The sequence below is a fragment of the Oryzias latipes genome, chromosome 19 (genome assembly GCF_002234675.1).
Source record: "Oryzias latipes chromosome 19, ASM223467v1".
Classification (NCBI taxonomy): Eukaryota; Metazoa; Chordata; class Actinopteri; order Beloniformes; family Adrianichthyidae; genus Oryzias; species Oryzias latipes.
In genome coordinates, this window is record NC_019877.2 from 6,398,990 (window position 1) to 6,412,074 (window position 13,085).

The window sequence follows — 13,085 nt, forward strand, 5'->3', positions numbered from 1 at the left end:
CTTAAAACCATGTGTAAGTATGTTTTAAATAACATACGGTAGATATCCCATGGGTGGTCAAACAGTTATCCTATGGCAGGCAATGGAATGAATCTGAAACTTTTCAGGTTTATAAATTCTTGCTATCTCTGGAAAAGTAAAAATTTAATGTATCCTAAGGAAAAGACTGCTTAAAAAGACTATGGGATATATTGGTAGTTTGTGATCCATAGAGACTGTTTTGTTTTGCTTGGGACTGAAATGTGCTCCATGCAGGTAGATACAAAAAAGCTTCAGCAACGTGTTCATGACAACGCAACGTCCTCTGCAAAGAAGCTGAAATATAGGTTTTGGACTTTACACAGACAAGGTACACCACAAAGAGACAGTGACAAATGTCTTTGGGCCACTTCAGGTTTTTGTCTCTAACAAGAAAACATTCGCCGAAGACATCTAGGGAACACTTATCTATGACGTACTGTAATTCTTTGACTGTTTCTGCAATCACAGTGAATTTAGTTGATAGTGATGTGGAGAAAAGCAGCTTTTTTCATACCAGCTTAGCACCGTTGTGCAACACTTTGTTTTGCATAGATGTGCAACAGCTTATTTTATTTATTTCACTTTATGTATTAAGTGTTGCATAATGACGCAAAGCTGCTTTTCTTTGTGGGAGAATCAGCAAATTTATGTGGATTGCTTAAGCATTTCACCACTAAAAAGTGTTGGATATCAGCGCAAGTCTGCTTTTCTCCACCTGAAGCTACAGTACATTCACACTGCTCTCAGAAACCCGCATTCAAACTACGACTTTAAAGGGAAAAGTCTATGTGAACGCTCGTTTTGGGATTCTGTGTTCACAACTCTTGCATTCATATGTAGCCACACACATTTATAAGAGCTATTTTGGGCTCTACTTACAAAACATGTAGATGTTGAACTCATGTAGAAAGGTAAACCAGGTCAAGCTTTGACCAATTAGGGACTCTGATTTAGTAGCAATGTATGAATGGCATTTTGCATCATAAATCAACCTATTCATAATGTACGGCTAATGGAAAGGTTAAAGACTTACACATTTATCGGAAAAGAATACAAACTCCATTTAGAAAGATCTCAGGTGCATTTAATGGTAGGACTTCCATTCAGCCAGTCTGAAGCTGAATTAGCATTTTTATTTAAATCCCATTTCACAAAATTCCATCTGAAATCATTTATTGCTTGATTTACCTATTGAATTGAGTCTATGGAGAACAAATAAGTCTATGGTGCATGTAAGTATCCCTACAGTGGAGAAGGTCCACTGCACCAACTTCTATGTTCCTCAGTTTGACAGTATGATGGATTCACTGACCAAATACCCAATTAGGCACTTTGTAGTCTGACACTCTCCCAACAGAACATTTAATAATATAGGACACAAATGGCTGTGCATGTGTGTGGGCGTGCACGTATGAAGACAAGCCAAGGCCGCTCAGGTGATGCTGATTAATGGGCAAGTATAAAGCAACTACACTCCAATCTTCTCTCCGTTTTCTGTTTGTTTCCTCTTTTGTCTTCTTTTCTATCTCTCTGTAGCTGATAACTTTCCCTTTCTGTTACCCCGCCTTTCTCCGCCCTCCAATCCTATTTGTCTCTCATTCAAAATATAAGGGAGTGCCAAAAAAGAGGAAAAAAGTTCAGAGTACTTTAACACACTTTCTGGCTTTGAGATCTTCTGGACAAAAAAAAAAACATTGTCGTAATTGTCGAGATCCAGAGAAAAGTATGACCAAGACTTGTACTCATATACGGTGGCCCTGAAGTGCAAATCTAACTTAACACAAAAATATGTGTAATAATAGAAAACATTCAATTTTAGATGTTAAAACAAAATTCTAGAACCTAAACACGATTACAAAAAAATGAAACGGAATAAAAATTGTACATTTCAGAAAACAAAATAAATTTTCATTAATCAAATGTTGAAAACGTGAAACACAATAAGAAATCGAAAAAGTTAGGTAGAATGGGACATCACTGATTGGAAAATGACCTTTGATTTTTGGAAAATCCAAAATGTTTTTTGGTATTTTTGACAGACGACAGAACTTTTAGGTGGTACGTGACATCACTTATTGGATGATTGTGATTGTTTTCCAACGTTTAAGTGTTTTTTAAATACATCTTCAATATATCTTGTATTTTTTAGTATTTCATTTTGATTTCTGGAAATTCCAAAATGTATTTTGCATTTTTTACGGAAAACGGAAAAGTTAGGTAGTTTTTCATTTTGCTCACTTTTATTTTTAGAACATTTCATTTGTATTTTATTATTTATTTGTAATTGTGTTTTGGTTTCTGTAATTTTGTTTTGATTTGTAAAATGGTATTCTACTTTTTTTTAATTTGTTCTGCTTTTTAAATTGTTGTTGTGACCTTTAATATGTTTTTGCATTATGTAATTTTAACTTCAGGGCCAGCGTACTTATATGACTCAGATATTTTTACAATAACTGAAAATTAAATGACATACAATTAATAATTTCCCTTTTTTACCGTTGTCTGCAAGCAGAGACCTTAATATTTTAGCAGTTTTATCAGTGTTAAACTTCCATATTAGTTTGAGTTTAACATTGGAAGCGATCTGGGGAAGGACATGACATTGAGGCGGAGGAAGGGTTTGATTCCCTCCTAATTGAAGGATTTTGAAGAAAAGATAACGAACAAAGGTAAACTGATGAAAGCCAAACAGGGAGAGGGAAGCGATGCGGGAAGATCCAGTATCCTTATTTGACTTTCATGTGAGGGGGAGTCTTGCAGGTGTCAGCAAATGTGAGATCTTACTTTCAAAAGAGAGGCGAGCAGGACGGAGGAAGGCAGAACACCACCTGTGGTGACCTCTGTGGTCAGTTAAGGATTTTAAAATATAGGAGGCAAAACATTTTTGCTGTTTTACATTCTATACTGACGAGTAATATGTTTTACAGATTTACTCAGGTTTTTACAGTTTAATATACAAAGGTGGTTGTAAGACACACTTACTGAGAGACACACCTCTAGAAAAGAGAAGATGATCCAAAAATACATTAAAAGGACAACAATTGTACTTGAATTAGTGGAAACAGAAATGCAATGGATGAGTAGAAATGGAATAAAAAAGAAAAAGCCATGAAGAGGATCAAAAGCCTGAGAGACTGGCTTCAAAAATTGTTCTTGTAAATGCACAAGGATTTCAAAGAAGATTATGTTTGATAATTAAAGACAAACTTTGAATATGAGAGGGAGTGGGAGTATATTCATTGGTATGTGCATATTTGTAGTTGTTAGAGAATTGCAGGTAGTTTTATATTTAAGATATTTATTAATATTGATGATTACAGTTTCTTAGCTCTTGACCTTTTTTTGGATACTGAAAGGTTAGAAAGAAAATAGAATAGAAGCAGATGGAATTGACTCAAGGGTCAACTCAACTCCTGCGTAGCTTACAGTGAAATCAGAGATCATCTATTGAATAGAAGCGAAGACAGCAACACTACATCATTTGGAGGCTGATAGAATGAGGAAAAATGGGAAAGAGTCTTTTTTTTTGGGTAAAACATGTATAATCCCAGTTACAAGGAGTCTTAATAGACTTGGTTTAACAGGACACTGAATTAATAAAAAATAGCTATTTCAATTCAGTTTAGTTTATTTACAAAGGGTCAGTTCATGGCCAAATTCATTTCCAGGCGTCACACAAAGTTCAAGTTAATCAGATTTAATGACGGCAATCATAATTTTATTGATTTATATTTTTTGAAGTAAAAGTCATGTTTTTTTCATAGTTTGGTGGGAGGGTGTGACCTGTATTCAGGTGCGACTTATACGTTAAAGGGCGCTGTGGAGCCTGGTTTTCACTGAGCGGTACAGTGTGATCTAGTTTAGGACGGTCCTGGCAATTCAGGTGAGTGTTTCCACTCAAAGTTGGACCAGCCCGGCGCATGCTGGGTGTAGACCGAATGCATAGCTTTGCATAATAGCAGTGCGACTCCAGCAAAAGCAAAGCTACCAACAACAATGGAGGTCATCAAGCAGCTCATTATTTTCACTTGGCTTTTGGTACTACAACTCATTTAATGTTGCCTGAGAGAAGATTGTGCGTGATGCTGGTGCTGGTTTGGCGCTGTCTTTTGTCGCAATGACTTTACACCAATCAGGGGGTTTCATCATACGACAACAGTAGCTCCACCCTAACTTTCCATTCCATTTTTCAATTGAGCTACAACCTACGGGGGTCCAAAAATGGTACTGTTCAGTCCATCTTAATGGGTCCACTTAATAATGGAAACACCCAAACACTGGACCGAACCAAACCACACCAGAATGCTCAGTGGAAATTAGGCTTTATAACCCGCAAAATACTAATAAATCATTTCCGTTCATGAGGATCCAGTTCAGATTATCTAGATTATTTTAATAAAACCTGTTTATCCTAAAATACAAAAGTGACAGAAAAGATTACATTTGGAAATTTTTGACGCCTCTTCATGAAACCATGTTTAGGACATTTTGAAACCCTTTTTTGATTTGTTGAATTTGCGCCTTTGATTGTTTTCTTGTTCAAACACGTCACACCTCCCTGAGCAGACCCCCCCCCCCCCCATATCCACACACACACACTAATTCTCACCTGTCCAATAATGCAGAGTATTTATAGACCCAAGTTCTGACCTAACAGTCTAGAGGGAAAGCTCCTTAAATCCACCAATCAAAAAGGAGAAAATGATTCAAATCTTCCCTAGCAGCGTAATTCTTCAATGTACATTATTTTTGTCTGCTTTTTTTGCCCTGAACATAATTTATATTGTAAAGTGTTCTTTTCTCTTGCAGTTACAATAATACTGCTTGTGTGCTAGGATGGCATTTTCCTGAAAACTGCTGGATGTGACATTTCACTGTGAGGGATTAAAAGCCCCTTCCAGCAGCCGCTCTCTTTAATTCCACCCGAGACGCAAAACGGCTCAAGTAAACAAAGCCGGCTAATATCTGTGTGGTACAGATGAGTTTCTTACTCCATCTGGGTGTCCGTCTGAAGCTGTGACCACCAGAGAATAATAATCCAGAGACTCTCTGTCCAGAGGACTGCTCAGAACCAAAGACCCTGATCTGCAGAGGAAAGACAGAATATGTTAGTTAGCACTGTAGGAATTAGAGTGCAAAAGAGATAAAAACACACAAAAACACCAACAAAAAAACTATACTTTTAAGGCTTAAAGATCAATGTAGAAAACTACTCTGGTTGAAATTACTTTTAATTGTTTTAGGAGAGATAAGTTTTACACTAAGTTTTAAGTGTAAAAGTTTAAAAAATCTTTCTTTTCAAAAAATGATTTTGCACCTAAAACAGACACATTTGAGCACAGAAGATAGAGAATTTCTCTCAATGAAAAAGTTATTGATTGCACATATAGTTTCGCATTTATTTTTGAGTTTTAAGTGGATTTCTCTGCTTCAAGTGGCAAATATCTTTTTTAACAAACACATTTTTTTGAAGTTATACTCTCAAAACAAAGAGTGGTATAATGGCACAAAAATAACTCTACATGACTTTATTTTTTATTTTATTTTTTCTTACGGTAATCACTACATATCCATTCATGGCAATTGAAATGGTTATTTCAGATATTTCAAATTTAGCTAGGATGAATTTATCAGTTGTGCAAGAATTCTTCTTTAGATCTTAAAGTTCTACTCCTTTCATCTTTTCATCTGTTTTTAAAGTGTTTTGAATCGTCTTTTAGTTATGAATATGCTACTTTTTTTTGTGCCAAAAACTAAAACATCTGTTGTTTTCTAGGACATAGTTTCTGCAGAGCGGCCGTAGTTCATCCGAAATTTGCCTCTGAGTCGATGTGTAGTAAGCCTGCCCCCACTTCCCTTCATCCCTTTATTTACACTCTCCCTATAGCTTACAGCCCCTCGCAACCCCAACTTAACATTACTGGAGCAACGAAAATGGAGTGGAGGGAGGAGCTTGTGCCTTGCTATTATAGCTTCGACGTCAAAATTTTTCCGACGACATTTTTTTCTTCTGCTCCTGACTCACAACAATTTGAATAAAAGATACCGCAAAAAAATGCAATTTTCAGCTTCATCTTATTTATATATGTCGTCCGTCATGAGAAACACCACAAGAAGATGTTAGAAACACAAAAAACACAATTTGCATCAGTCAGTCAATTGAAAGAGATTATTCTACAGTTGAACTTTAAGCCCTATCTTCTCAAAACTGAAGCTTTTGATCAAATGTCATGTAAAGGGAGCTCCAGATGAATTCATTATCAGACAATATTACTTTCAATCGATGAAATATAGTGCAATTTTAACAAATGTAGGCAAACTAAAGAGTGTTTAATCTGCTTAATAAAACATCATGCATACTTAAATGGCTAGAGTTTTACTTCCTAATGTGGTTGTCAAAAGTTTCTGCCAGTCCTGCCCTGTTTTCTTCTCCAAACTTTGACTGTCGTCCTCCTTACTGTTAAATTGTTCCAGTTCACTGTTTTGTTACTTGCAGTTTTTTTTGTATTTTTCTTCTCCTTCACCCAGCAGCTATTTAAACTTCTTCTCAGCATTGATGCATTTTAAATGAGAAATTTAAAAAAAAGCGCCTCAGAGTTTGTGGGCAACAGTCAGAACAGTCAAGGCCTTGGCCGATATCAAGGCAGTTAATAGGCATAGAGTTCACGGATACACTCATCTGGACTTTATTATTTTATATTTTATTTGAAAAAATAACTTTGAGAAGACGCAAGCTATGACCTCAAATGTCACAGTTGTTTTCTTAAAACAAAGACCTGCTTCCAGCACCCAGTGAGGAGAGCTGCTTTTTTACCTCAAACTCCACAATCCTGTCAAAAATATCCTTTCTCTGACCTGCCCCGTGCATTCTAACTCTAAGCAGACGTGCACTTTCTTTACATTTCTGTAATTTTCTACAAACAGTTGCTGTTTGCAGAAATTACAGCTCAGCACAGTAGACGTTTTCTCCAGCTTGACACCATGCTCTGCTTCACTACATTATGCCCGTTCTTAAAGAGGCCATGACACTCTAATTACATCAGACGTTATTATTACCTGCCTCACGGTCCACAAATGCAGACTTGGCAAGCTAGAAGCAACTCATAAGATTGAAAGATGTGTGTGTGTGTGTGTGTGTGGGGGGGGGGGGGTAGCCTGGATATGTTGACACAATACAGGGCGACTGAGCTTCCTGTAGATTCCATCATTGCTGCTTTGATGTTTGGAGTTCTTACTTCTGCTGCAGGAGAAAACTTCCGGTGACGTCTCCGCTCTGGATTTGATAGGTTATGGGGTCCATTTCACGATCCACTGCCTTAAAGGACAAAAACAAGAAAATGAAAGTTGTGTGGGATAATGAAGTGAAAGTGTTGCATGGTTTCTTTTCAAAAGAGCATCTAAATGGTGGTAAATTGCTGGATCCATAAAGGACTTTTAGCAGTGCAGGTAACATATATTACTAACATATTACACTTCATTAGACTGAAAAACTACCGTAATTGCCTCTATTATTATCATTATGCTCTTGTGGCTCCTTTTTCTAGTAGCATCATTTTTACTGCTAATATTTTCCACCTGGAAGACAGGTTAAAAAATGTGCACTCAAAGTTTATCAGCTGAGAAGATCTGCAGCTTAAGATGAGTGAAGGAAAGAGAAGACGTAAATAAAGAAGGAGCAACAAATTACAATAAACTGAGTCTCGCATTCAAGAAAGTTTCCCAGTTTCAGGATTTGAAATGGAAATTTAAAAATTAAATTAAAAATTAGCTAAAAAAGGAAAATGAGTTAAATTAAATTATAATTAAAAAGAAGTCAAATCAAATTAAAGTAATTGCAAATATAATAAAAAAATAAGTTAAATTTAAATAAAAATTTAAATTTCATTTTAAATCAAATTAAATTAATTTAAATAAATCATTTTCTTATTGTACCTTTCACCCCTGTTAATACAGAGTCCTGTACACAGAAAAAAGTTATGTAAAACAAAATAATTAATTTAAATGATAGATCAGGTAAATGTAAACTTACCTTGTAAAACACAGATCACTAATTTATTTTGTTAGACAGCAATCACTCCCAAAACTCTTAAGAACAGATTTTACGGTAAGTGTTTATGTACTAGTAAATGTGGATTAGTTGCATTAAATTAAATCTTTAACATTATGATTTTTTACATGTATGTGGTTTATTATGAACTATTTATGCTTAGCCTGAGTGTCGAACACCAATTCTGATAATTCATGTTTACATGTTTATAATATTTAGTGATACTTTAATTTTCTTTAAAAGTACATTTCCAACACATTTATTAAAAAACAAATAGTAAAAACTTTACTTTTGTATCTTTGAAGTTGGAAATAAATAGATTTTTTAAATGTCATAATTTCTTTTTAAATACCGTACAGAGCAAAAAGTTTGGACACACCTTCTCATTTATTTTCATGACTATAAAAATTGTAGATTCATACTGAAGGCATCAAAACCATGAATTAACTCATGTGGAATTATACACATAACAAAAAAGTGTGAAACAACTGAAAACATGTCATATTGTAGGTTAAGTAGCCACCTTTTGCTTTGAATACTGCTTTGCACACTCTTGGCATTGGCTTGACTTGTTTGGGCTAAAGAACACATGGAATGGACTTTAGACTGGTGGAAATCTGTGCTTTGGTCTGATGAGTCCAAATTGGAGATTTTTGGTTCCAACCACCGTGAAGCATGGGGGTGGAGGTGTGATGGTGTGGGGGTATTTTGCTGGTGACACTGTTGGGGATTTATTCCAAAATGAAGGCATACTGAACCAGCATGCCTACCACAGTATCTTGCAGCGGTATGCTATTCCATCCGGTTTGCATTTAGTTGGACCATCATTTATTTTTCAACAGTACAATGACCCTAAACACACCTCCAGGCTGTGTAAGGGCTATTTGACCAAGAAGGAGAGTGATGGGGTGCTGCGCCAGATGACCTGGCCTCCACAGTCACCGGACCTGAACCCAAACCAGACGGTTTGGGGTGAGCTGGACCACAGAGTGAAGGCAAAAGGGCCAACAAGTGCTAAGCATCTCTGGGAACTCCTTCAAGACTGTTGGAAGACCATTTCAGGTGACTACCTCTTAAAGCTCATCAAGAGAATGCCAAGAGTGTGCAAAGCAGTAATCAAACCAAAAGGTGGCTACTATGAAGAACCTACAACATGACATTTTCAGTTGTTTCACACTTTTTTGTTGTGTACATAATTCCACATGTGTTAATGTGTGACTCTACAATTTTCATAGTCATGAAAATAAAGAAAATTCTTTGAATGAGGTGTGTCCAAACCTTTGGTCTGTACTGTAAATTAAAATTGCGCTGAAAGGTGGACGTAGACCTTTGTGCAACTTGTCATAATTAAATCTAAAGTTCCTGCCCTTTTGACTGAAATGGGTTCCAAACAACCCAACACAAACCTAAGAATGACCTATATAACCTCTTTGCCTTTTCATGCCTTTTAATATCTGATTTTTTTGCCCATTTCCAAATGACAACAATTCATATCTGTGAGATAAAAACGTTTTACATTTTCAAATTGAATATATGAGAAGATATCAGGAAATTTTCTGTCCACAAAAACTGCATTTGTTATGTCTGAGTTTGTACCTGTAAGTTCAGCAGCGTAGCTTCAGTCCTCATAGCTTCACTGATCTCCAGGTTGTATTGTTGCCGTGGGAAACGGGGAGGGCTCTGGTTGTTTGGGGGCAAAACTTCGATATAGACTGTTGTAATGGATGACCTGTTGAGAAGAGGAGATAATAAAAAGACAAAAGGGAATGAGATACTGCTGCTGGGACAGAGGGAGAGAGGACAAGGAGGCGCAGAGAAAAAGCCTGTAACCGATATGGAGATGAATGAACAACATCAGGAGAGGAAGGTTAGAAGAAGGGAACAGCCAAGATGGAGAGGAGGTCTGTACCAGAGTAAATAGAAGACAAGATGGAGAAAGGAACAAAGGAAAGGAAACAGCTCCAGATGTTGGTAAATGTTGACAATAGTTTTTGATTAAGAACAGATAGACTAAAGTTAGCTGTTCTGTGCATTAAAAAAAAACGACTTTCATGTTCATGTAGTGGATTTGACCAAATATAAAGAGGTAATTTAGTAAGAAAAAGTTCTGATTCACACAAAGAAAATGTCAATATTACCAATTCTTAGTCAGCGTTCTCTGTTTTAATGTTTACACTTTATTTATGTCCATGTTGCTAATTAGAAATACAGTTTTTATGCCATAATAGGTGGCAGTGGCTCAGGCGATTGAGCAGGTCGTCTAATGATCGAAGGGTCGGCGGTTCGATCCCCACTTCCCCCAGCCAACTGTCGTTGTGTTCTTTAGTGTGGCAGCAACGCCTCTGTCAGTTTGCCCCAGGGCAGCTGTGGCTACAACAGTAGCTTACCATCACCAAGTATGAAGCGCAGATAAATCCAATCCATTATAATTATAATGCCAGAAAATTAAACAAAGAACCATTCTTTTTTTAAAGTTTTTCTATTTGTTTTGAGTGTTTCTTATGAAAATGTATCCTTTTCTTGGTTTTCCTCTTGAGCTAAACAAAAAAAAAACACATCAAAAAAGTCCCTTTAAAGATCCACTCCAATTAAAGTTGTGTTTTTGGTGTTTTGAACGTTAACAAACTTAACTCCTTATGATGGACAACACACCAACAGGATCTACAGTACTGACATTGGGATTTCATTCGGGCTCGAGAAATTCAACCGGATGGTGACAAAGAGAGGCAAGGTAGTCCACACAGGAGGGGTCTCACTCCCAGAAGGAACAATAGCAGACATCGAGGACAGTTACAAGTACCTTGGAATTCCGCAGGCAAATGGCAACCTGGAGCAGGCAACAAGGAAAGCTGCAACAGCTACATACCTCCAACGAGTAAGGCAAGTCCTGAGAAGCCAGCTCAATGGCAAAAATAAGACCCGGGCAATAAACAGCTACGCACTGCCAGTTATCAGATACCCTGCAGGAATAATAAGATGGCCAAAGGAAGAGATACAGACCATGGATGTTAAAACACGAAAGCTCCTCACCATGCATGGAGGGTTCCATCCCAAATCCAGCACCCGGAGACTGTATGCTAGCTGCAAGGAAGGAGGCCGAGGACTAGTGAGCATAGAAGCCACTATCCAGAATGAAACATCCAAGATCCATGAGTACATCAACCTCAAGGCCCCAACTGACAGTGTGCTCAGTGAATGTCTCAGGCAATGGAGAACAGAGGATACAGTGCCGGAGGACAGATCCTCATGGGAGGACAAACCCCTGCATGGGATGTACCACCGGACCATAACTGAAGTGGCTGATATCAAGAAGTCTTACCAATGGCTAGAAAGGGCTGGCCTACAGGACAACACTGAAGCGCTCATCCTGGCAGCTCAGGAACAAGCCCTGAGCACCAGAGCCATAGAGGCTCAGATCTACCACACCAGACAAGACCCAAGGTGTAGGCTGTGTAAAGAGACACCTGAAACAATCCAGCACATAACTGCAGGGTGTAAGATGCTGGCAGGGAAAGCATACATGGAGCGCCACAATCAAGTGGCTGGAATAATATACAGGAACATGTGTGCAGAATATGAACTGGAAACCCCAAGGTCAAAATGGGAAACACCTCCGAAGGTGGTAGAGAATGAGAGGGCAAAGATCCTGTGGGACTTCCAGATCCAGACTGATAGGATGGTAATGGCGAACCAACCAGACATTGTAGTGGTGGATAAAGAACAGAGGAAAGCCGTTGTGGTGGATGTGGCAGCGCCAAGTGACGGAAACATCAGGAAGAAGGAACATAAGGAACTGGAGAAATATCAGGGACTCAGAGAAGAACTGGAGAAAGCCTGGAAAGTGAAGGTGACAGTGGTGCCTGTGGTAATTGGAGCACTCGGGGCAGTAACCCCCAAGCTGGAGGAGTGGCTACAGATACCTGGAAAGACCTCAGACCTCTCAGTCCAGAAAAGCGCAGTGCTAGGAACAGCTAAAATACTGCAGGACCCTCAAGCTCCCAGGCCTCTGGTAGAGGACCCGAGCTTGGAGGAAAAACCACCCGCGGAGGGTGAGAGGGGCGTTTTTTTTTGTTTTATATATATATTTTCAGGCTTTTATAAGAAAGCCTAAAATTTCATTTCTGTCGATATCCTTATTAATATTGTTGTGCATCAGAACCAGACAAAAAAATACAGATCTCACTTGTGATGTGGAAACTACAGTCAACAGGCCACAAAGTTGTTCCACTCCGTTCTGATGCATCCACTTGCAGACCACTAGAACCATGTATGTATGTCTTTGTTATCCTCTTTCAAGATGTCATTTGGCTCAAAACTCTGATTTTGCACGCCATTTTTGTTGCACAAGTTATGTTAGTTTGGGGGTGGGAGGGGTTGTCAGCTAGCAGGAGAGTGTAAACATAAAGCTTTCAACGACAAAGAGGGGAAGGGTGGGCGGGGTTGCTTTGCACCAATGGTCCCCCTCACAACTCTGAGGCAAATTTTTACTTAAGTAATGCTGCTTTGTGCAAACTACGTTGTAGAAAATGAGACAAGTATGATTTTGGCTAAAATAATTGAGACTGGTGGGACTACTTTAAAAAAAGATCAAATGATGAATCGAGTGGGATTATTTGACAGGAGCTTTAGCTCCAGGGTGGACATTGCTTTGAATTACTCTTACTCCTCAACCACTTTTGCAACTATTGTCATTTCATAAGGCTGCTTTTCTCGATGTCAAAATACATCGGAATTACGTTAATTGCATAAATGGTCAAAGAGTTACGGTGGTTAAAAGATCTTATTTTTCTGTCACCAGCGACAAGTTCAGTGTGCATCAATATAGGTTTTATTGCAATTTTTTAAATATTTGTGACTTTTGGGCTAATGGTGATGAATCATTGAGTCTTTCTCCTAAAGCACACAGAAGTACTGAGATGTTGTGCTGAAAAAACAAATCTAACTTTATTTTGTGCATCATTTCTCTGTCATAACATCTGAAACAGCTCCAGAAGTGGATCAATCTAGTTGGAACTTT

At 37.9% G+C, this 13,085-nt stretch overlaps 1 protein-coding gene across 3 annotated transcripts in view; it reads right to left on the reverse strand.

Moving 5' to 3' along the window:
- The window catches only part of LOC101164350 (protocadherin-15), a 231,738-nt gene that overhangs the window by 91,047 nt on the left and 127,606 nt on the right, over window positions 1–13,085 (reverse strand). For all 3 annotated transcript variants that reach the window (XM_020711888.2, XM_011487983.3, XM_020711887.2), the window contains exons 17-19: window positions 9,665–9,797; window positions 7,257–7,336; window positions 5,013–5,106 (exon numbers count right to left, since the gene is read on the reverse strand). In XM_020711888.2, the coding sequence (XP_020567547.1) occupies window positions 5,013–5,106; window positions 7,257–7,336; window positions 9,665–9,797 (307 nt within the window). The remainder of the gene's footprint in view (window positions 1–5,012; window positions 5,107–7,256; window positions 7,337–9,664; window positions 9,798–13,085) is intronic.